The sequence below is a fragment of the Macaca fascicularis genome, chromosome 15, assembly GCF_037993035.2.
Source record: "Macaca fascicularis isolate 582-1 chromosome 15, T2T-MFA8v1.1".
In the NCBI taxonomy this organism is placed as follows: domain Eukaryota; kingdom Metazoa; phylum Chordata; class Mammalia; order Primates; family Cercopithecidae; genus Macaca; species Macaca fascicularis.
This window is the reverse complement of record NC_088389.1, coordinates 85,661,716-85,684,095: the sequence shown is the minus strand read 5'-3', so window position 1 is coordinate 85,684,095 and position 22,380 is coordinate 85,661,716. Positions and strand designations below refer to the sequence as shown.

The following is a 22,380-nucleotide window of genomic DNA, read 5'->3' as shown; positions in this document are numbered from 1 at the left end:
TGTGCTTTTAAGGTATTACATAAAAAATCTTTGCCCGACCAATCCAATGTCCTGAAGCATTTTCCTAATGTTTCCTTCAGGTCTTATATTTATATATTTAATCCGTGTGTGTGTGTGTGTGTGTGTGTGTGTGTGTGTGTGTGTGTTTTGGGACAGGCCTCTGTAATATACTTGGAAGTCTGTTGGTGTGATGCCTCCAGCTTTGTTCTTTTTGCTCAAGACTGCTTTGCCTATTTGGAGTCATTTGTGGGTACATGTGAATTTTAGGGTTGTTCTCTACTTCTGTAAAGAATGTCATTGGTATATTAATAGGTATGGCATTGAATATATAGATATCTTTTGGTAGTATGGATATTTTAACAATATTAATTCTTCTAGTCCATGATCATTGAATATCTTTCCATATTTTTGTGTCCTTTTCAATTTCTCTCATCAGTGTTTTGTCGGTTTCACTGCAGAAATCTTTTACTTCTTTGTTCACATTTATTCCTAGGTATTTTATTTTTCTTGCAGCTGTTGTAAATGGGATCACTTTCTAGATTTCTTTTTCGGATTATTTGCTACGGCGTATGCTACTTATTTTTTATGTTGAGTATGTATCCCGCAACTTTACTAAATTCATATCTCAGTTCTAACCATTTTTGGTGAATTCTTTAGGTTTCTAAATATAGGATCATTTTATCTGCAAATAAGGACAATTTGACTTATCTCTTTCCAATCTGGATGCCTGTTATTTCTTTGTCTTGCTTAATTGCTCCGGCAAAGACTTGCAGTACTTATGTTGAAGAAAAGGTGGTAAAAGTGAGCATCCTTGTCTTATTCCAGATCTTAGAGAAAAGGCTTTTGACTTTTCTCTGTTCGGTATATTAGCTGTGAATCTGCATATATGGCCTTGATTATTTTGGGCATGTTCTTTTAATTGCTAGTTTGTTGAAAGATTTTATCATGAAGGAATGTTGAATTTTATTGAATGCTTCTTCAGCATCTATTGAAATGATCATATGATTTTTGTTCTCTGTTCTGTCAATGTGATGTATCCCATTTACTGATTTGCATATGTTGAAACATCCTTGCATCCTTGGGATGAACGATACTTTATGATTAATGATCTTTTTAACGTGTTGTTGAATGTGGTTTGCTAGTATTTTGTTGAGGATTTTTGCAACTATGTTCATGAAGGATTTGTAGTTTTATTTTCGTTGTGTGTCCTTGTCTAGTTTTAGAATCAGGGCAAGGCTGGCCCCATATAATGAGTTTGTGAGTATTCCCTCCTCTTCAATTTTTTGGAATAGTTTAGTAGAACTGGATTAGTTCTTTAAATGTTTGGTAGAATTCAGCAGTGAAGTGTCAAGTCCTGGGATTTTCTTTAATGAGAGACTTTTTATTACCAACTCAATCTTGTTACTGGTCTGTTCAGGTTTTCTATTTCTTCATGGTTTAATCTTACAATCTTGGTAGACTGTAAGTGTCCAGGAATTTATCCCTCTCTTCTAGGTTTTCTGATTTACTGGTGTGCAGTTGTCCATAATAGTCTCTAACAATCCTATGTATTTCAATAGTATCAATTATGATGCCTCCTATTTGTCTCTGATTTTATTTATTTTAGGTCATCTTTTTGGCTTAGTTACTACGGCAAAAGACTTGATGACTTCGTTTACCTTTACAAAACCAACCTTCTGTTTTCTTAATCTTTTGTATTTTTATCTCAATTTCATTTATTTCTGCTACAATTATTCTTCTTTCCTTCTGCTCCATCAGTTTGGTTTGTTCTTGCTTTTCTCAGTTTCATAATTAGTTTGTTTATTTGAAGTCTTTCCTCTTTTCTGATGTAGGTATTTGTTGTTATAAACTTCCCCCTCAGAACTGCTTTTGCTGTAAGCCATAGGTTTGGTATGCCGTGTTCCCATTTTCACTTGTCTCAAGAAATTTTTAAGTTTCCTTTTGAATTTATTGATGTATTTACTGTTCAGAAGCATAGTATTAAATTTCAATGAATTTGTAGAGTTTTCAATGTTTCTTCTGTTATTGATATCTAGTTTTATTCCATTATGGTCAGAAAAGATACTTAATATGATTTTGGCATTTTAAGATTTATAAAGACTTGTTTTGTGTCATAATATATGGTCTAGCCTGGAGTATGTTTCATATGTTGTTGAGAAAAATGTGTATTCTGCAGCTGTTGGATGGAATATTCTGTAAATGTCTATTGGGTCAATTTGGTCTACAATGAAGTCTAACTGATGTTTTACTGTTGATTTTCTGTCTGGATAATCTGTCTACTGCTGAAAGTAGGGTGCAGAAGTCCCCTGCAATTATTATATTGCAGTAAATCTCTCCCTTCAGGTTTATTAATTTTTAAATATATTTGGGTGCTCTGATGTTGGGTGTATATATATTTACAATTGTTATACCTGCTTGCTATATTGAACTACTGATGCTTTTCTCATTATATAATAATCTTGTATTATTTTTTTACTGTGCTCACTTAGTCTATTTTATCTGATGTAAGTATAGCTACTTCTGCTCTTCATTTTTGTTTCCATTTGCATGAAATATCTTTTTCCATTACTTCACTAGAAAGCAATGTAGCAATATTGGGGCTCCTTTGAATGTGGCGTTTCTTTTCTCTTGATGCTTTCAGTTTTCTTTTTTATTTTGCTAGTCTGATTATGATGTGCCTTGGGGATTTCCTCTTTGTATTGAATATATTTGGTTACCCCTAAGCCTGTAGCTGGATGGTGTTGTCTTTCTCCAGATTTGAGAAATTTTCAGTTACTATTTCCTTAAATGTGCTTTCTAGGCCTTTTTCTCTCTGGTCTCCTTCAGGAATTCCTATTACACAGAGGTTAGTTCACTTGATGGTATCCCACAATTCTCATAGGTCTCCTTCACTCTTTTAAATTATTTTGTCTTTCTGCTCCTCTGATAGGGTTATTTCAAATGGTCTCTCTCCAAGCTCACTAAGTTTCTCTGTTTGATCAAATTTGCTTCAATAAAACTTTCTAATGAGATTTTGGCTTACTGTATTATTTATTTCTAAGGTTTGTATCTTTTATTTATAAAAGATAAAAATAAAAGATACAAAGATAAAAATAAAAGATACAGTGAAATAAAAGATACAAAGATAAAAATAGAAGATACAAAGAAATAATTCTTTATCAAATTTCTCATTGTGATCCTGGATTTTTTTAAATTTCATTTTGTTTTCTACCCATATTTTCCTGTGATTCCCTGAACCTCTTTAGCAGGATTATTCTGAATTTTCTGTACAACATTTCATAGATCTTCAATTCTTCTGGGTCCACTGCTGGAGCTCTGTTAGTTTCTTTTGGTGGTATTCTACTTCTCCATGTTTTCACAATCCTTGTATTTTTACACTGATGATGGTTCATTTGAGGAGCTGGCTACCTCTTCCAGTTTTTGCAAGTGCTCTTTGGTGGTGTCAGAGCTTTACTACTTGGTATCAGAATTTAAATGCTGGGCTGTTGTTTTTTCCCATTCTGGGGAGGATTTATATGAGTACTGGAACTGAAACACTTCCCTGGAACTAACTCCTTGATGTGCTATTATTTCCCGTCTAGGGAAGGCTTACAGCGAGCACCGAAAGTTAAACATTGCCCTAGAATTGCATTGTTGCCCTGCTATGGGTCCCCGGTCTGCGGAAGATTTAAGCTGGCACCAAAACTTAACCCCAACCTTTCAGTTGTTTCTAGGCCAGGAGACGGCTCCATGAGAGCACCCGGATTTTGTGGAAAATCCAATTAAAGACAGCATCTTCCCACAGATTGTACCCCAGCAGCAACATGGAACCAGCCAGTCTCTTCAACATGGCGTACCCACTTATCAGAGTGCAGAATACCTGCCAAAATGCATGCCAGTCACTGTGATCAGTGCCTCTGTCTTTGTTCCCAACTCACCCCAAGTGCTTTAGCCCTCCCAGAACTCCCAGTGGTTCACAGGCAAGGGACCTAGGTGGATTTCCAGTGAAAGATTACCAGACTAGTGGAGAGACTGAATGTCTAACTCCAATTTCCTCCTCTCATCTTGGGAACTGTGGGTCTAAAGCAATTCTCTTTGAGCGGCATTATGCCAGCTTGAGGAAGGGGGCAGCTCAGCCTAAAATTACCATTTATCTTATCAGTCATGGCTTCTCTCAATTCCGTAGGCCTAAGAAGTTTCTCTGCTTCTCCCTCTAGTTCTGGTGAACTCAGGGCTGAACTCTGGTGAACCCAGGGTGGTATTTTTGTCTTTGATAGTTTCTAGTTGTATGTATGTAGGAAGAAGGATGTGGGAGGAATCTTCTAATCTGTCATCTTGTGATATCACTCTTCAATTTACTGTATTTTTTCAAATAGCCAGAGGAGCAGGATGTTGCATTGAGTGTTCCCAACACAAAGAAAAAATAAATCTATGAGGTGATAGATATGCTAATTACTCTGATTTGATCATTATATACTATATACATGTATGGAAATATCAGACTGTACCCCAAACATATGTACAATTATTATAGGTCAACTAAAAATAATAAAAGCAAATAAATTCAGTACAGAGGGAAATAACTATGCAAGGATGAACACAGATTACAGGGAAGCTTTGAACTGATTCTGCAAGAGAAATAGGAGAGTGTTCAGAGTCCTATCTCTTTCCACACTTTCTAAGTCTGCTGTGTTTACACAGCTAGGCAGTGATTTAAGCAGGTGAGATTACGAATGGAGAAAGTAGGGAATCATGCTGCTGATAAAAATAGTCTGTAATTCATATTCAGCCAACCTTCAGCAGAACAACTCTACATTCTTACCCTCTCACAATTGCCCCAAGACTGGATTTCAGGCATATATTTAAAAATCATAAAGTCTAAACCTCTGATCTGGCTGGGAAGTCAAATGACTCGTCCAGGCTTGCATGACGTGTAAAATACCTGTGGAAGAGGCAATAATATCTTATCCCTTTTCTGAGGACTGGTACTAGGGCAAATGCATTAAAATCACTTAGAAGTCTGTGCTTTATTTTGTTTTAAAAAGATTCTGGGATTCCTGATTCTAGGTCTATAGTCACCCCCATGTATCCTGCCACAAACACACATACACATACACACACACACACACACACACACACAGAGAGAGAGAGAGATTTCTCATTAGCTACCTTCACCAAAGCAAAATAGATGGTTCTGCACCTTGGTGATAACTCCCACACCCATGCCCACTTAATATCGCAAGTATCATGCTCTAAACATTTTTATCCTTCCCTACAATTCTTGATATTCACTTTAGCCTAAATAATTTATTTACTTATTAGTGTAAAAATGGCAGAATGTTATTAGTACATGTGAATTCTACAGATCTAACTTCTGGAATATCTCTGCAAACATAAATATCCCTTTAAAATAGTAAAGCTCATTCAAAATTTTCAGCAGGAAATCCAATAATGAAGGAACAGATATGTTAAAGAACAACAAAGCTTTGGTGTAATTATATAGCAAAAAGAATTCACACGAAGGGAGGGAGATCAGTCTTGTATTCTGTTCAGTGGGTTTAAGTTATCAAGTACCTAAAGCAATCTGAAAGGTAAAAGCAGCACACAGCACACAGAATAAAAAGAGGAGAGCAACATTCTGGCAAAACTATGTATTAAAATAATGCTACTGGCCAGGTGTGGTGGCTCACGCCTGTAATCCCACCACTTTGGGAGGCCAAGGTGGGTAGATCATTTGAGGTCAGGAGTTTGAGATCAGCCTGGCCAACACGGCAAAACCTGTCTGTAATACAAATAATAATAATAATAATGCTACTCTAAATTTTTAAAAATAGCTTGATGGGTCCTATGTTTATAGTGAGAGAATTCCCAGAAGGTGTGATAATTTCTCTGCAATTACCTTCCAAACCAACTTCCCAATATTAAATCTTGGAACCCCTGAAAAATTAAGAAGTGAGAAAAAAGCCTCCCAAAATTGAACAGTCTCATTCCCAAGAGCTTATATGTTAATGATTCTCCTGTGTTTATTTTTAAATACTTTATAATTTTATAACTGTTAGTTTATGTTGGCTGTATACAGACAAAGAGATTAAATTAGAACCACATATATAACCAGTTAATTCCTAAGGAGTTCTAGTCAAAAAAATATGGAAGAAAGAATAGACTGACTCAGCAAGAAAGTATAAGTGAACAATAAATGAAAGAATAATTTAGCTATAAATGGAATGTTTTAATCTGTAAGACCACTTAGTCACATTTATAAATAGGGATTTACAAACATCACTTTTTGAAATTTTTTTTAGTAACTTACAATGTATCCATAGAGGCTTAATCACATTTGTAAAAATCATTTCTAAAAAAGAAAAATAATGAAGTACAAAAGCTGGCTCTAGGTGTTTACCTTCTTCTTCAATTGGTAATATGTTGGTGTTTCTCCTCGAAGATAAAGAATCCTCATCTTTTTCATAATTTTCTTAAAGATAAAAATATTTTAGTAATTTTATCTTTAGTATAATCAAGCACTTGAATTTTTCTAAACCCAGTATATTTATTTGAACTCCTACATGAGAGTCTGTTTTTTAGAGATAAACTTCTTAATAACTATATGTACTTAAAGGCAAGTTCTGTTAGTGGAAAAGAAGTAATACATTTCTCCTGTGATTTGCTCCACTGTTTCTTGATAGTGCAATATGTATAAATGGCATAAATATCAGAATGGTCCACAATTTTAGAAATGAAACAGCCAAAAGCCTTTTCAGCCAAAAGCCTGATTTCTACCAATAAATCACTGAGCTACATAGGGGTTTCAGTAATTTGCAGACATATTCATGTACAAACAGCTTATGAATGACATTTCTAAATGTGGAAGTAAAGTCAATTCCTTCAAGGAAAGGCTGGGCATTTAGAATTATTATGAAGGTCACATAAATAATCCAGGTGGACGAGCACTCCCCTAAAGTGAGAACATTGCAATGACATCCAAGAGTAAGGCAGAAACAGAAAGGTAGATGACTGCCTGTTTCCAACTGAGAAATGGTGACAATGAATAAGACAGAAAGAAATCTGCTCTATTCAGCAGCCTACTCTATAGTTTATAGACACATTGCTGGTCCCGATTAATCCTGACTTTATTAAACTTCCTTTCTTGCCTTGGTTTATAATGAATAGTTGAGGGTAAAAAGCATTCTGAATAATTTAAAACCATTCTGAAATAGTAAGTTACTTTGGAATTTAAAAAAAATTGGAGACAATATAAACGTCTAACTAAAAACCAGATTAACCTAGGATTACCTTTGATTATGCTGGCATTAACAGGGGACAAATCTGCATCTTTTGTGACGTCTTCCCTTGACATGAGCTCGGCTTCCTGCTTCATTCCTCTCCTCATTAGTGTCAGGAGCACCGTTTGTCCTGTGTGTCGCAACACCTCTACTGCTTGTTGATTAGTAAAACCCTGAAGATTTGTGCCATCTACCTGCGATTAAAAAAAAGCATGTTATGTGTTAAATAAATGGATATTTGTATTACCAATTCACAAAATGTGTATGTATAGTTTATTAGTGTGAAAAGAATGGGGAATAAGTATTCCTCTCATTAGGGAATGGACAGGAAGACCCTAATATCTCTTTGGGAACCAGTATTAACAGGGATGCACTAGAATCACTTGAGAGGGTTCTGTTTATTTTAATATAGATTCTGAGGTACCATATTCAGAAACTGAGTCACTAGTTCTAGGGTAGGACACAGGCTTCTACACCATTTTTTTTTCCTTTTTGTTGAGACAGGGTCTCACTCTATTGCCCAGCCTGGAGTGCAGTGGCGCAATCATGGCTTCCTTCAATCTTAACCTCCTAGGCTCAAGCGATCCTCCCACCACATCTTCCCAAGTAGCTGGGATCACATGTACACACCACCACACCTGGCTTTTTTTTTTTTTTTCTTTGAGACGGAGTCTCACTCTGTCACCAGGCTGGAATGCAGTGGTGCAATCTCAGCTCACTGCAACCTCCACCTCCCAGGTTCAAGTGATTCTCCTGCCTCAGTCTCCCGAGTAGCTGAGACTACAGGTGCACGCCACCATGCCCAGCTAATTTTTGTATTTTCAGTAGAGATGGGGTTTCACCATGTTGGCCAGGAAGGTCTCGATCTCCTGACCTCGTGATCTGCCTGCCTTGGCCTCCCAAAGTGCTAAGATTACAGGCATGAGCCATCGCGCCTGGCATACTTTTTAAAAATTTTTGTAGAGATGGAGTCTCCCTATGTTGCCCAGGCTAGTCGTGAACTCCAGGGCTCAAGGGATCCTCCCACCTCAGCCTTCCAAAATGGTGGGTTTACAGATGTGGGCCACTGTGCCCTAATCTACTTCTTTTTAAATATGCTTTTATATTCCTCAGGTGATCTCAATGCACAGTTAAGTCTGGAAACCAAACTATGCAGGATTAAAAGGAATAGAAGACAGTGATGAATGTGCTTATCAAGTGCACTGACGTATCACAAGGTCATATTTATAATGCCTTTCAAAAAAGAAAGAAAAAAAGTGTCTTTTTATTTGTCTTTTCAAAAAAATAAATACATTTGATTTTCCCCTTTTCACAAATGACAAAACATTCAAAAATGTCCCTGTGATCTTTCCAAAATATAGATATTATCGTATCTCCCCAACCCTCCCTTCTACAGATAACTCCCAGGACAATGCTCCAAATTCTCAACGTGGCTTAGAACGGCCTGTGTCAACTGCCCCCATCTCCCACCAGCCCCAACCTCATCTCTCATGATGCAGTCCATTACTCTCTGCCCCTCAGCCACAGAGGGCTCACTTTCATTCCTCTGACTCGCAGTGCTCCCTTCAGCCATGGAGTCTCTGCAATTTACCTCAGCCTGGACTCTCTGGATAGCCCACTCTAGACCATGCTCTTTCTCAAGAGCTTACTTAGAGAACACTTATAATTGCTTTATATCTCAGTTCAATAGTTGCTTTCATAATAAACTATCTTGATGTCTTTGACTGCAATCAAAGCCCTCTTTTACACATTCTTCCTCATAGCAGTTTTCAGAATTTTAATTTTACATTTTCTGCCATTATGCGGTTTATGACTATATGCTCCAAGGACAGGCTCTGTATTATTTTTGCTTACAGTAGTGTCACCAAAACATGGTGCTGTCCATACTATAGATATTAAAATATAGAGCCATTGGCTCATAGGTCAAAAACTTATTTGTAAAGTAAATTATATTTTGAGGAAGATAAATTTTAACATGTTGTTCAATTTATAAAATCACAGTAAAAACAATTTGAAAAATCAGAGCAATAAATTTAATGCTGAAATTCAAAGTCATTGATATTCCTTAGAATTGCAAAATGACTATAAAATGACTGTACATGTAATCTTTTCCAAGCATAGTGGGGCCATATTAGGCATTCAAATGTTTACTAAAGTAGAAAAGATCTGGATTTTATAATCTAAATCTCATAATCCAGATCTTTACTAACTTAGTAAATATGTGAAAATCATAAGATCTAGATCAAGGCTGGGCACAGTGGCTAATGCCTAGTAATCGCAGCACTTTGGGAGGCTGAGGCAGAAGGATTTCTTGAGCCCAACAGTTTGAGGCCAGCCTGGGCAACATGCTGAAACCCTGTCTCTATAAAAAATAGAATAATTAGCCAGGCGTACTGGCACATGCTTGTAATCCCAAATACTTAGGAGGCTGAGTTGGGAGGATCACTTGAGCCCAGAAGGTTCAAAAGGCTGCAGTGAGTCATGCTCATGCCAGTGCATTCCAGTCTGGGCATCCGAGTAATATTTTTTTATATTTTATTTTATATTTATATTTTACATTTATAAAAAAAAAAGAACGAGATCAGTTGTCTCCAAGATGGAGTACCCTTACTGCAAAGGTTTCTGAAAGAATGTAATAAAACTTCTAATTAAACATTTTAAAAACTCATTTGCTTTGTAAATATGTGTATATGTGGATGTGTATATATATAATTATGTATATGTACACATAGGTAAATACCATATAATGTCTGTTAAGTATATATATGATATATATAATATATATAACAATATATATGAATACATAGTGAGGAGGAAAGAGGGAAAATGAGTAGTTAGCTATTTTTACTAGAGGAAATATTCAATCAAAAATCCAGAAACCTCTGATCTAGTTGAAAATCTCATACTCTGTCAGTTCCTTAAACCTTCTACGATACTTCTGAGCTGGATGGTAACTTGAACATAAGTATCTGGCTCTGTTCTTTCTCCCTACCTCCACCCTGCTGATTACCTGTTACAAAAACTAACAAAACAGAACAGAGAAAATACTGCAACAAAACTGGAAACCAAAGAAGCACCAAAGTCCTTAGACCAGCAACCTGGAGGAATTTCTACTAGAAATAGTCTGCGCATGGCCAGATCAAAGGCAGGCCAACTGAATCTCTGTATGTGTGGGAATAGCCTGTCTGGCAAGAAGAAACTTCAGCAACAAACAAACAACACCCTCTCATTAAATGAGGCAGTCAGATGGTATATGTGGATCCTAATCAGTAACTCCAAGAAACACACCAAGTACTAAAGGCCATACTAAGCTGGGTTCCAAGTAGTAGCACAGAATTACTTTATTTGTAATAAAAATTACCTTATCCACACATGTGTGCACACAAGCACACACACAACTCCAACTAACTCCTGGCTATCACAGCAAACACAGAAAACAAAAACAGAGGCAAAGTCTCCCAGTGTGATCCTCTACCACTGGTTTCCTCTTCATTTTGTTAATCTACAAATGAATCAAATGAAGCTACAGTAAATTTAAACTTTCCCCTTCCCTGTCACTTTGTCAATTGCTAAATCATCTGGGAAAAAAAACATACAATCTGCAGCAGAACTCATCTCAACTTCTATCTGTACAAGCCCAGTTATTTTTGAGGACGACCAAGGGTCATGGGATGTGAAATAAGATATCACAGTCCAAAAGCAGGTTGTATATTGAAGATCGGTGCATGTATCTTCCTATGAAGTTGTTATTGCAGTGAACAGGAAAAAAGATATTTCCTGTAACTTACTATCAAAGTAATTCACATTTCCTTGTATTTATGGAAGCAGGAATTACAGTTACAAGAAGACACACGTATCTACGCAACAAAAAAAAAGAAAAAGAAAAAGAAACTTACAATGATGGCAGTCAACAAGATTTTAAGTACTGCGAAAACAAAGTCAGCACATGGAAGACCAGGTCATGTAATTTTCCCGTATCTCAGAGGAAAAGAATAAACAGATAAAAAATGATCAGAAACAAGGCTGGAGACACATAGGCTGATATAGGAAATTCAACACACTAATAAAAGAAATTATAAGAAGAAGATGGTAAATGAGGGGGAAAAAATCAAAGAAATGATCAGGGAGAAGGGAAACTTACCCAAATCTACAGATCAAAGAGGCACATGAAAAATCAGAAAATGATGAGAAATAAATAAATAAATAAAACCTCACACCTGAATGTACTCTGATAAAATTCTTATATTTCAAAGATAAAAAGAAAAAAGATCTACCAGCCTCTAGGCAGCAAAGAGAGAGACTAGGTTATCTGTACAATTGTGGTAAAGAAATTACAAACCAAGAATCTTATACTTAGTGTGATGTATGAGAAAACAGAAATTGTGTGATGTATGAGAAAACAGAAATTGTGCTTGAGATGCTATGATTATTAATATCCTATATCAAAGCAAGTTGTAAAAAGGGCCACCATGCAGAAATTTAAACTAGGTGGTAAAGAACTACAATTCAGGGCATAAAAGAGCTGAGTGTTGTTAAATGTTAAGAAAAACTTAAGAGGAAGATTTTTCTTTAAGAGGAAAGAATGCTATACCTACTCAGGTATTTCCCCCTTGACTTCAAGTCCAAAGCCACCTGCAGAAGGGGCAATGCAGTAGATTGTGTCTAATGCCACCAGGAGGACAAGGAAGAGGCTGTTTAGCTGCTTTGACAGTGAAGCCAGAGGAAATTTCTGTTATGTTGGGACCTGCTCACCTCCCTAGCTTTGTCTGGGCATAGACCAGGGGAGGACCACACACAGGAGTGAGCCAGGCTCGAGTCTCTAGGTAAGCCATCAGTTCGTAGTGGGCTTCTAATATTCCAGGGGGTTCATTTGAAATTAGACTATTATTTAGTATGGGAAAATTTTACTAATTTGTAACTGTGTCTGATTATTTTGATTGGCCACAGGATAACTTATTCTATAAGAATACCCTAAGACATGAAGACTTGCCTAGGATTTCTTCTAGGGGAAAGGGAAGAACCTTCCCCATTAAAAATTAAAACGGGCAGTTGATGACAAAATTTTTCAAGTTAAGATTATACCTAATAAATCCTCTTTGCCCAACATAGTTGTTATCCCCAGCCAAAGAGTCAAAATATAAGAAGTCAACAGAAGAAGTTCTCAGAAACAAAAAGTTTAGAAAGTCCACTAACACCTTCTCTTCCTGAAAGTTTACTCAAAACACTCTAGCCAAATGCGAGATTAATTAGATTTAAAATTCAGTAAGAAAACTGTAGTATACAAGATCCACTGCTGAGCAACAAAATAAGTAAAATTCAAATCTAAATAATAGTATTACAGCAACAAAACAGAATTTAAATGTTTCATGTCCTTAAAAGAAATATAAGGTAGTATGTAATAATCTGTCTGTAACGACAAACTGTAAACAATGTAACTATCCATGATTAAGCCGGCCTCAATATATCACAACAGACCTACATGTGCTTACATAACTACCTCTCCCAGGTAAATTTTTAAGTAAAATAAAAAGGTATAGAAAAATATAATATGATGCTATTTAAATATAAATATATGGAATTTTTCTAAATTTTAAACCATAAACTAGTGGTTTCTATGAGAAAGCTTTTTAACCATGTTCAAATTTTATATTCTTTAAACCTTAAAGACAAAAATTAATCTAAAATAAATGAACTTGCTATTTACTCTCACACTAATAAAGGAAAAAAACAGCAAAAATCTCCACGTTGGGGCTCCATGAATATTCATAAAATACATAGAACTTTAGGCTCTTTTTATCTGCAAAACATTTGTATTGTTCAATTCTATTAAAAGTGAAGTTTTATTAAGAAAAATCTAATGTGTATGATTTTAATAACAATAAACTAAAAGTATGTTTAAAAATGCATTTTTTTTCTTTATCTTCTGAACTTGATGACTTGGATTTCAAAATGGATTCCTTACTCAAATGTCAGAGAATAATACTAGCACAAAAGAAATTGCTATAATGGAACAGTCATGAACTTTTAAACCTAGACTTCTGTTCAAATGTCTTAGTTATCTTCATCTGTAACATGGAAATAAGAAGATCTATTTTCCAAGAATTATACCACTTGGCACTTTGTAATGGGAAAATACTCAGAAGCTGGTATTATTATTAAAAGAGTAAAGAAGTGAGTAATAAACATAAAAATCTCCAAGGCTTTCGTGGGAGAGGTTTCTCTTCAATATAATCACACCCATGCTATATATAAGCCAAAGTCACTGAAGCCTAAGAGGTCCTGGTTAGCTCTGGTTCCACTTTATCACAAGAGAGTCAAGAAATCAGTTCAGAACCCATGGTACCACAGAGAAGAGTGCAGTAGAACTAGGTAGTATAATGGCAGCAAATTGCCTATGCGCTGTCTCATGAAAAGAAGAGATCCAGGCAGGGTGCGGTGGCTCATACCTGTAATCACAGCACTTTGGGAGGCAGAGGGGAGAGGATCTGTCAAGCCCAGGAGTTCAAGACCACCTGGCCAAGACTAAAATTAAAAAAAAGAAGAGAGCCAACATCCTCATAATGTGCACTGCAGACACCACAATTAACAGGAACAATTACAGGGGAGAAATACTCGTTGCAACAACTTACAAAATCTGGCCCCTGAGCATACTCAACCCAGCTTGCCAGGGCCTCCTCCAACATATCCTATACGTATAGAGAACTTCAATCTATGAACACAGTCACAGAAAATCAAAGGCAACATGTGATACTTTTCCTTATTTATATGCTTATTTAATAATTTTTTATCAATTATAATTTCCTACTGCTTTTAGCACAGATATTGAATATCAAACTAAAAAGAATGAGTGTATGTTTTCATCTTATGACAAGTTTGGTCAACTTTTGAAAACACAACAGGATCCTTTTGTCAAATAATCAAGTTATTAACAGAATATCAACATATGAAATGGGAAAAATAGAAATTCAGTCTATTCCTTGTCACTGTAATGCCTATAGTGAAACCCTGTGGATGTAGGAGTCCACAGAACACAATGTGTAAAACAAGAACCTTGTAACAAAATATTTTTAAGTTACAAAATAACACTTCATCAAAATAGTAAGAAATAATTTCTTAATCTCATCACTTCAACAACCACAAAATAAAAACAGATTATACTTCTAATAGCTGCTGTCCAAACAAAAATCAAACAAACAGACAAAGACTGCAGTTGTGAAAATGCAACTAAATGTGAAGAACATTGCTGCAAATATCTCAAAAGTCCACAAGATGGTGATATTTAGTAAAAAATTAATACATGATCAAAAGCATTGCATGATATTCTTCAGGATTTTAAAATGTTTGTATCTTTGTAGTAAAAGAATGTTCGCTAAAAATTACAAATCAGAATACTGATGAGAGTGAAGTCAAGTGATTTTATTGAAAGCAAGAAAACATTTCAGAGAAAAGATTCTTCCACCTTTGCATCAACAATTTCTTTCATCACTGACCTTGCCTAAGAGGAATTATATTTGAGATTCCACTTGTACAAGAATGAAGATAATGACAAATTTAGAGGGAAGTTATCATGAGACCCTTCAAATATGTAATCATTTTAGACTCTCTAAATAATTAATATCGGCTTAATTATTAAACTGCTAACAGGTATTTTCAATAAAACACTCATTTGATTTTCCTGAACATCACACAAGAGAATTTTCCTTATCCCAACTTTGTAAGTGAAGAAACTGAATCAGGAAGTTTGATATGTAGTAAAATACAGAATTATAAGATTCAGCAATTCCACTCCTAAGTATACACCCAAGAAAAATGAAAACATACACCTACTTAAAAGCTTGTACATGAACGTTCACAGTAGCATTATTCATAATAGCCAAAAAGTAGAAACAATCCAAATGTCCATCAATTGATGAATGGGTAAAAAAAAATATGGTATATCCATATAAAGGAATATTATTCAGCAATAAAGGGAAATGAAGACTGATACATGCTACAACACAGATGAAACTTGAAAGCATTATGCTAAGTGAAAGGAGTCAGTCACAAAGAACCACGTCTTGTATGATTCCATTCACATGAAATATCCAGAATAGGCAAATCCATAGAGACAGGAAGTAGACTGGTGGTTGCCTAGAACTGGGAGAATGGGGGAGAAAGTGAATGCTAAGGGGTACTGAAAATGTTTTTAGGGTACTGAAAATGTTTTACAATTCATCGTGGTAATGAATGCAAACTCTGAATATACTAAAAGCTATTGTACTGTACATTTTGAATGGGTGAATTGTATGGTATCTGAATTATATTTCAATCAAGTTGATTTTTTAAAAAAGCTTTCTAATTGATTAATATAGATAACAGGAGAAAAAAGAGTAAATTCGCTATGCTTTCAATTTGTAATTCAGCATCAGATATGGATTTAGACTCCGTAACTATTCCTTCTCTCTTTCACTTTCCCCCAAAACAAAAAAAAATGTACAGTAATTCATTTACATTGTATGGTAAAATGAAGATACATAGAGAAAGCTCATTTCAGGCATATAGCCAGATGAGGTGGCAAGCATAATTTGATCTTTAGTATAGATTTGAAGAGATGAACAGGTGTAGGCAGGAGTTTCACAGAACTAAACCCAAGAAGACTCATGGAGCTACAATGTGGACTTAAAGGGAGAGATAAAGGATTCCTTTATTTTTTAAAATAGTGGTAGGAAAACACACAATATTTACCATCTTACCCATTTTGAATAGTACAATTCAGTAGTGTTAAGTATATTCACATTATTATGCAACAGGTCTCCAGAATTTTTTCATCTTGCAGAACTGCAGAAGTATACCCATTGAACAACTCCTCATTTATCCCTCTTCCCAGTCCCTGGGAGCCACTATTCTAGTTTCTGTTTCCATAAGTCTATTTTAGATACTTCATGTAAGTGAAATCCTACTGTATTTGCCTTTTTGTGACTTATTTCACTTAGCATAATGTCCTCAAGGTTTTTCAGTGTTGAAGCATGTGATAAGACTTCCTTCTTTTTAAAGACTGAATAACATTCTATTGGAGAGATATATATATATATCACATTTTGTTTATCCATTCATAGTATTTGGGTTGCTTCCATGTCATGGTGATTGTGAATAATATTGCTATGAACAAGGACTCCTCTATCTTAATATCCTACTTTCTCACTATTATTAAGCATAAACAAATACCTATTAAGATATATCAGCATTCCCTCAAGATGTCTTTCAAAGAATATGAATATATGTTTGGAAGAATAAGGACCTCACAATTACAAAAGTTTAGTAAACACTAAGGTAAAACAGATAAACAGGTTTCTCTATTGCAGAACTCTCGTGTGTGTGTGTGTGTGTGTGTGTGTGTGTGTGTGTGTGTGTGTCTTTTTTTAGAGACAAGATCTCATTCTGTTGGCCAGGCTGGAGTGCAATGGTGCAATCATAGCTCACTACAGCCTTGAACTCCTAGACTCAAGGAATCCTCCCGCCTTGGCTTCCCAAGTAGCTGGGACTATAGGCAGACACCATCGTTCTCAGCAATTTTTTTTTTTTTTTTTTTCAGAGATAGGATCTGCCTGTGTTGGGATTACAGGCATGAGCCACCAGCTCATTGAAGACACCCAGTTGTCTTCAATTTTTCCATGTGCACTGTGAATTCATAGGAGACTATACTATAGGCGGTTTTCCCCTAAACTTATTTGATCAGGCAGTTTTGGTGCAGGGTCTCTTGAATTTCTGTTTCAGGCTGCAGTCTGGGGAGTCCAGTATCAACTGAACACTGAAATTAAAGTTGGACTCTTTTGTACACTGCCTTGAATAGCCATATGTTTAAAACACATTGATGTTAGAATGATAACAATGATAGCTTGATCTAATTAAAAGAAGCTAGATTTTTTTTTCCATTCTTATATACCCTTAGGGCTGAAAGGAGCCCCGGCCATAAAGCCAACAAGAACAGTATCATTTTGCTGATTAAAAAAAAAAATGCAGGCATCCCTAATTCATATTGCAGTACTCTAAAGGTACTGGACATCTGGTCTCTACCTCTGGAGTATCTGCAAGGAAAGTATAATAAGTGTAATATTAATATAATAACTTCATTACAACCAGAAATTAGATATATCAGGAATTATTCAAGAAAGAAGTCTCCCCTTCCGAACTGAGACTAGTAAAGCTTATATCCAATGCCCTTACTTTACTTCCACAAAATAATAAAAAGGGTAATTGTAAAAAGAGCCTCAAGTCACCTAAAAAGCTTAAGCTTTTTTTAGTACAGAGGTATTTTTTTAGTAGAGAGTTAACTGTAGCTCTCAAAACTAAGTAAACTAGGAGAATGCAATTCTCAACTATGAAAATTAACAAAGGTATTGTTAAATGTGTAACTTACTGCTATAATTTGGTCCCCAATTTGGATTCTGCCATCATGCTCAACAGCACTGCTTTTTGTAATGCTCTTTACAAAGATTCCTGAAGGTTCTAAGATTAGAAATAGGTTATTTTTCACAATTTTCAAAGCACATTCAAAGAATATCCATCTTCAATTCTCCAAATATAAAGTTCTAATTTAGAATAAATATGTATCATCTAGTAGAAACATAGGCTAAGGAATAAAATAATTGTTTTGTCTGTCTTAAATACAATATAAGAGTCGCCTACACTAAATTATTCCTAAGGAAGTTTTCAACCAGTTTATCCAACAATGTGAAACATGTAATATCAACTCAATATTCTGTAAGAGATATCAGAGGTAACTGCCAAGTTTAAAAGAATATTTAATGTTTAAAATTACCCAATTTTTTATCTCCAATGTAACCAGCAATGGTAATTCCTAATCCTTGGACATTTTTAGTGAGTTCTACATCAAATGTCTCACTTTCTTCACCTTTCTGAGTAGAAGCATCAACCTAAAATAAAATCAATAAATATACAGTGAAATAAATATGTAAAAAGAAAGCCAGGGGCCTACTTTAATTCTCTAGCAGAGAATTATAATAGAGATGATACCTTTAATCCTGAACACAGGGATAGGCATCATCATATTTTTTCTCAGAAAGGGATGTTAGGAATAAGATTGAACCTTCCCTTATCAGAGAATACATTATTGTTTGTGTATACTAAATTTTAAATCAAACAGTTTTTTTTTAGCAAACTCTATTTTCAGAGATGGCTCATCTTAATTTCTGAAGAAGTTAGGATGCAGTATAGCTGAAAAACTAATGTTATGAATTCAGATCAACAAGTTAAATCTAGCTTTGCCACTTAATCTAGAAAGAAAATATCACTTTTGTCAACTGTCTATCAGGAAAAGAATAACAACAACTAGACAAGCTACCATTTATTGAGCAGTTTGTGTGTAACTCAGAATTAAGACTTTACATGTCTTAATTCATTATTCCTCATAATTCCTCATAATTCAGCATCCTGAATGATAGCTGAAAGTGGGTTTCTCAGATGTCAGCCTTCTCTAATAGAATTGTTACTAATTCTATGTTGGACAGAAGAGCAAGTCTCCCTAAAATTAAGCACTAGTTAATTGGTACAATATATCATTGATAAGCTATTGGTACTATGTATTAGTATGGTGTCAGCAGATGCTACAGAGAACTGTAGGAAGGGCACAACAAAATCAAAGCTATAGAGTCTAATGGACAGTCAGGTTGGGGCTAGCTGATGTTTTCTAATTTCTTTAAACAAACTCTGACAGTCCACTTAAATGAGATATAATTTTACAGTAAAGTTTGATTTATTTTTTTCATTGCACATAATTATCTGTGCAAACTTAGCAAAAGTTTAAAGTTTAGATAATTACAAGAAAATGACAGGATGAAATCTGCTTCAATTGAAACAAATGTGTTTTCTATTTTTAATAAGACTTATGCGAGTGCTATTTTAGAGAGTGGCAATTTGACTATCGAATGGTTTTAAAAGGGGCACAAGCTTCAGAAATGATGATATGCACAGAACAGATATTTTTCTAAGCTTTCAATTATATCAAGTGGTTTTCGGTATTGCATTCATTTATATATCGCTGAATAAAATGTTTTGTTTACCACAAAAGAATGCCATTTAAACACTTTCATAAACAAGCTTTCTTTACTTCTTTCTCTTTGCAAAAAATAGCAACCAAATTCAATTCCTAAAAACAACAGAATCATGGAAATTACAAGTGTTCTAATAAAGTTTTAAAGGGCTTGTGGAGGAGGTTAGGATATTAAAAAAGAATTTGTAGCAACTGCTTAGAAAAAACTTCAATAGAACAAAACAGATTTTTTTACATCTATGGGAAAAGAATATAGGACTTGTATTTACTATAAGGCTTACCTAGAAACTGGGTGTAATTCTCTTCTTAAATATTTAAGAGATTTCTGGATAAATTATTTTGTTAATATTTATCTTCTGTAGTCTGGTGACCTATAAATCTGCTGATATACCCACTGCTTTCCAATAATTTCAAAATTTTCTAGCTTTTTCCATATCAAGTTAAGGACAAGGATGGAATACTATGCATATGAATAGAGCTTTTGTTATAACACCAAAAGAATAAATTTTGTTTAAAAGTATATAACTAGGTCAGAATAATGACTACTTATTACAAATCTGATAATAGTTCTAAGATATACTTTAAAACAATAACACTAAAAGGTTTTAGTAAGCCTTTTTCATGCCCACCAAGCCTGCCCTCACTCCTCAACCTCCACACATTCAAAACAAAAACAAAAATACTAATGGAAGGTTGATGAAAGAGAATGATTAGAACTATGACCCACCTTACAGAGAGTCTTCTAACTGAGAAAAAGACAGAATTAAACATTTTAGGTATCAGTACCAAATAATTTTTAAACTTTTATCCATACTTTTAAACATTATCCTCACAAATGTGCTGCTTACATAAAAATGTAAAATAATCTAGCATTTTTAAACAACCTGTTTTTCATTTTACACATTATTCCTGATTAATAAAATATTATTAGCGCTAAAGCATCCCTACATTTGAATTTCATTACATTATTTAGCACTAATATATGAACATTAGTAAGTCTAGTTTCTAAATAAACATCACTGTCGTCATCTAAGTGCTATTTCTCTGACTTTCACATTAACTATTCTTAACTACTTACCCGCAACTCTGGAGTTGAAGTTGGGGATGAGGAGAGGGTGATGCCCAAAGCAGTGGGTGCTGTATGTTCTTCTATGGCACCTCTTGCAATCATCAACTTAACTCTATTTCCACATTGCCTAAGGACTTGTGCTACTTGCTCACTGCTCATTCCTGCTAGATCTGTGTCACCAATCTTTAGAATGTGGTCTCCACTGCATAAACGCCCATGCTGAGTAAAACAATATTGACTAATTAGACTATTATTATTTTAACTGCATCAGAAAAATCGCAAATGAGGAGAGGGGATTAATTTTTAAAAAAGCAATAATATGAGTTACCAAACAGGACATAAAACACACGGTTATAATATGAACTGTCTTTTGAAACATCTTAGCATCATTCGGTGTGATGCAATAAATGAAATCTACAAATATTCTTTAAATCAATAGTTCATATCAACTTTCCATTTTGACTTCTACCTACCAAGAGTTCATACGAACTTTTCACTTTGATTTCTACCCAAATGCCTTTTTGTGAATTTTTTGGAGGGAAAGAAAAAAATGCCATTAAGCAAAGTTGTATATAAGTCACTATGCAAATATATATTACCTAAAATATGGTATAAACCACAAGAAAGCATTATATTAATATCACAACTTTCTGCCTGGCTATTTCTATTATAAATGTCCCAAAAGAACTCATGTGCAGGTGAAATACTTGTGTAGTGAAAATTCTGAAAGATGTGAGGAGTGAAAAGCAGTCTATGAGCCTCCATACACATGCAGTCCATTAACTTTCTGCAATGATGGCACTCTTCTGCACTACTCAATACAACAGCTATGGAGCTCTTGAAATGTGGCTAGTCCAACTGAGAAACTGAACTTGTAATTTCATTTAATTTTAATTAACTTAAATTTTAATTTTAAAGGTGATATGCAGACAGCTACAGTATTGAAGAGTGCAGCTCCATACTGAAGATAAAGCATGTAAATATCACATGCTAGTCAACTAGAGACATTTCATTTGATGCTGCTAGATGCTAGCTAATGTTTAAAAGGAAGAAAAATTTGCATACTATTATATTACTGTTAATACCCCTACTGACAAGGTTATCATTAAACAGGGATTTCATTTATGAATACAGGAAATATTTGATGAACTGGACTTCCTAGTTTAAGTTCAGACACACATGTATGAACAACCACTTTATTTTTTAAAAAGTTATAATCAAGGCAAAACTTACTTAAACCAGTAAGCCTTATCAAATTAAAATATAAATCATAACAGATGTGTTAAATCTTTTCTCACATATATTGCAACAATATCACATATCATATATGAAAATGCCTCAATAAACTACTTAAGTGATAAAAAAGGCTGTGTTTCATATACAAAGACGGTATCAGTGACCCATCACTAAAGCAACAAGTTGAATTTTTTTGCCTGAATAATAAAGTATATTTTCCCATAATACCTTGTGACTACAAAACAGCTGACTAGGTTTATAAATATGAATTATGACTATAAAATAGTAGCTACCTCCACAATTATCAAACCCATAACCTTGGCTTTAGTCTGAGGTTCAAAAGTGTTAAGCCCATTGTCTAAAACTATAATTTAAGATTAATGTCCCTTTTCAAAGGTATTCCTCCCCTAGGTCTAAGACAACACTTCAGGGACACTCAATAAAACGAAAGATTCTAACTCAATTTCTTTGGCATCATCTAAGGCCAAAGTTTCTTCTCTATAACAAAAAAATGTAAAAGATGTACCCATATTATTTGATAACATAGCATAAAAGATCTATTGATGTAGCCTACCTGATCAGCTACTCCTCCAGGCAGAATGGTTTTTACTATCACACCAGTTGCTTTTCCTCCTATGATGCCAAATCCCAAACCAGATCCGTCATTCACCAATTCAATAGTTTCCACGTGTTGCCAGTGAACCTACAAACAAAGCTCATATATGAATTTGTAGAAATGTATAAAGCACTAACATTTTATATTACAG

At 34.7% G+C, this 22,380-nt stretch overlaps 1 protein-coding gene across 33 annotated transcripts in view; it reads right to left on the bottom strand.

The window, feature by feature from the left end:
- Positions 1–22,380, bottom strand: part of MPDZ (multiple PDZ domain crumbs cell polarity complex component) — a 174,323-nt gene that overhangs the window by 94,093 nt on the left and 57,850 nt on the right. For 25 of the 33 annotated variants that reach the window (XM_045373236.3, XM_045373239.3, XM_074015756.1 and 22 more), the window contains 6 exons: positions 22,188–22,316; positions 20,387–20,596; positions 18,058–18,172; positions 17,656–17,744; positions 7,270–7,453; positions 6,380–6,451 (listed from right to left, as the gene is read on the bottom strand). In XM_045373236.3, the coding sequence (XP_045229171.2) occupies positions 6,380–6,451; positions 7,270–7,453; positions 17,656–17,744; positions 18,058–18,172; positions 20,387–20,596; positions 22,188–22,316 (799 nt within the window). The remainder of the gene's footprint in view (positions 1–6,379; positions 6,452–7,269; positions 7,454–17,655; positions 17,745–18,057; positions 18,173–20,386; positions 20,597–22,187; positions 22,317–22,380) is intronic. The other 8 variants (XM_074015764.1, XM_074015770.1, XM_074015762.1 and 5 more) reach the window with 1 other exon arrangement.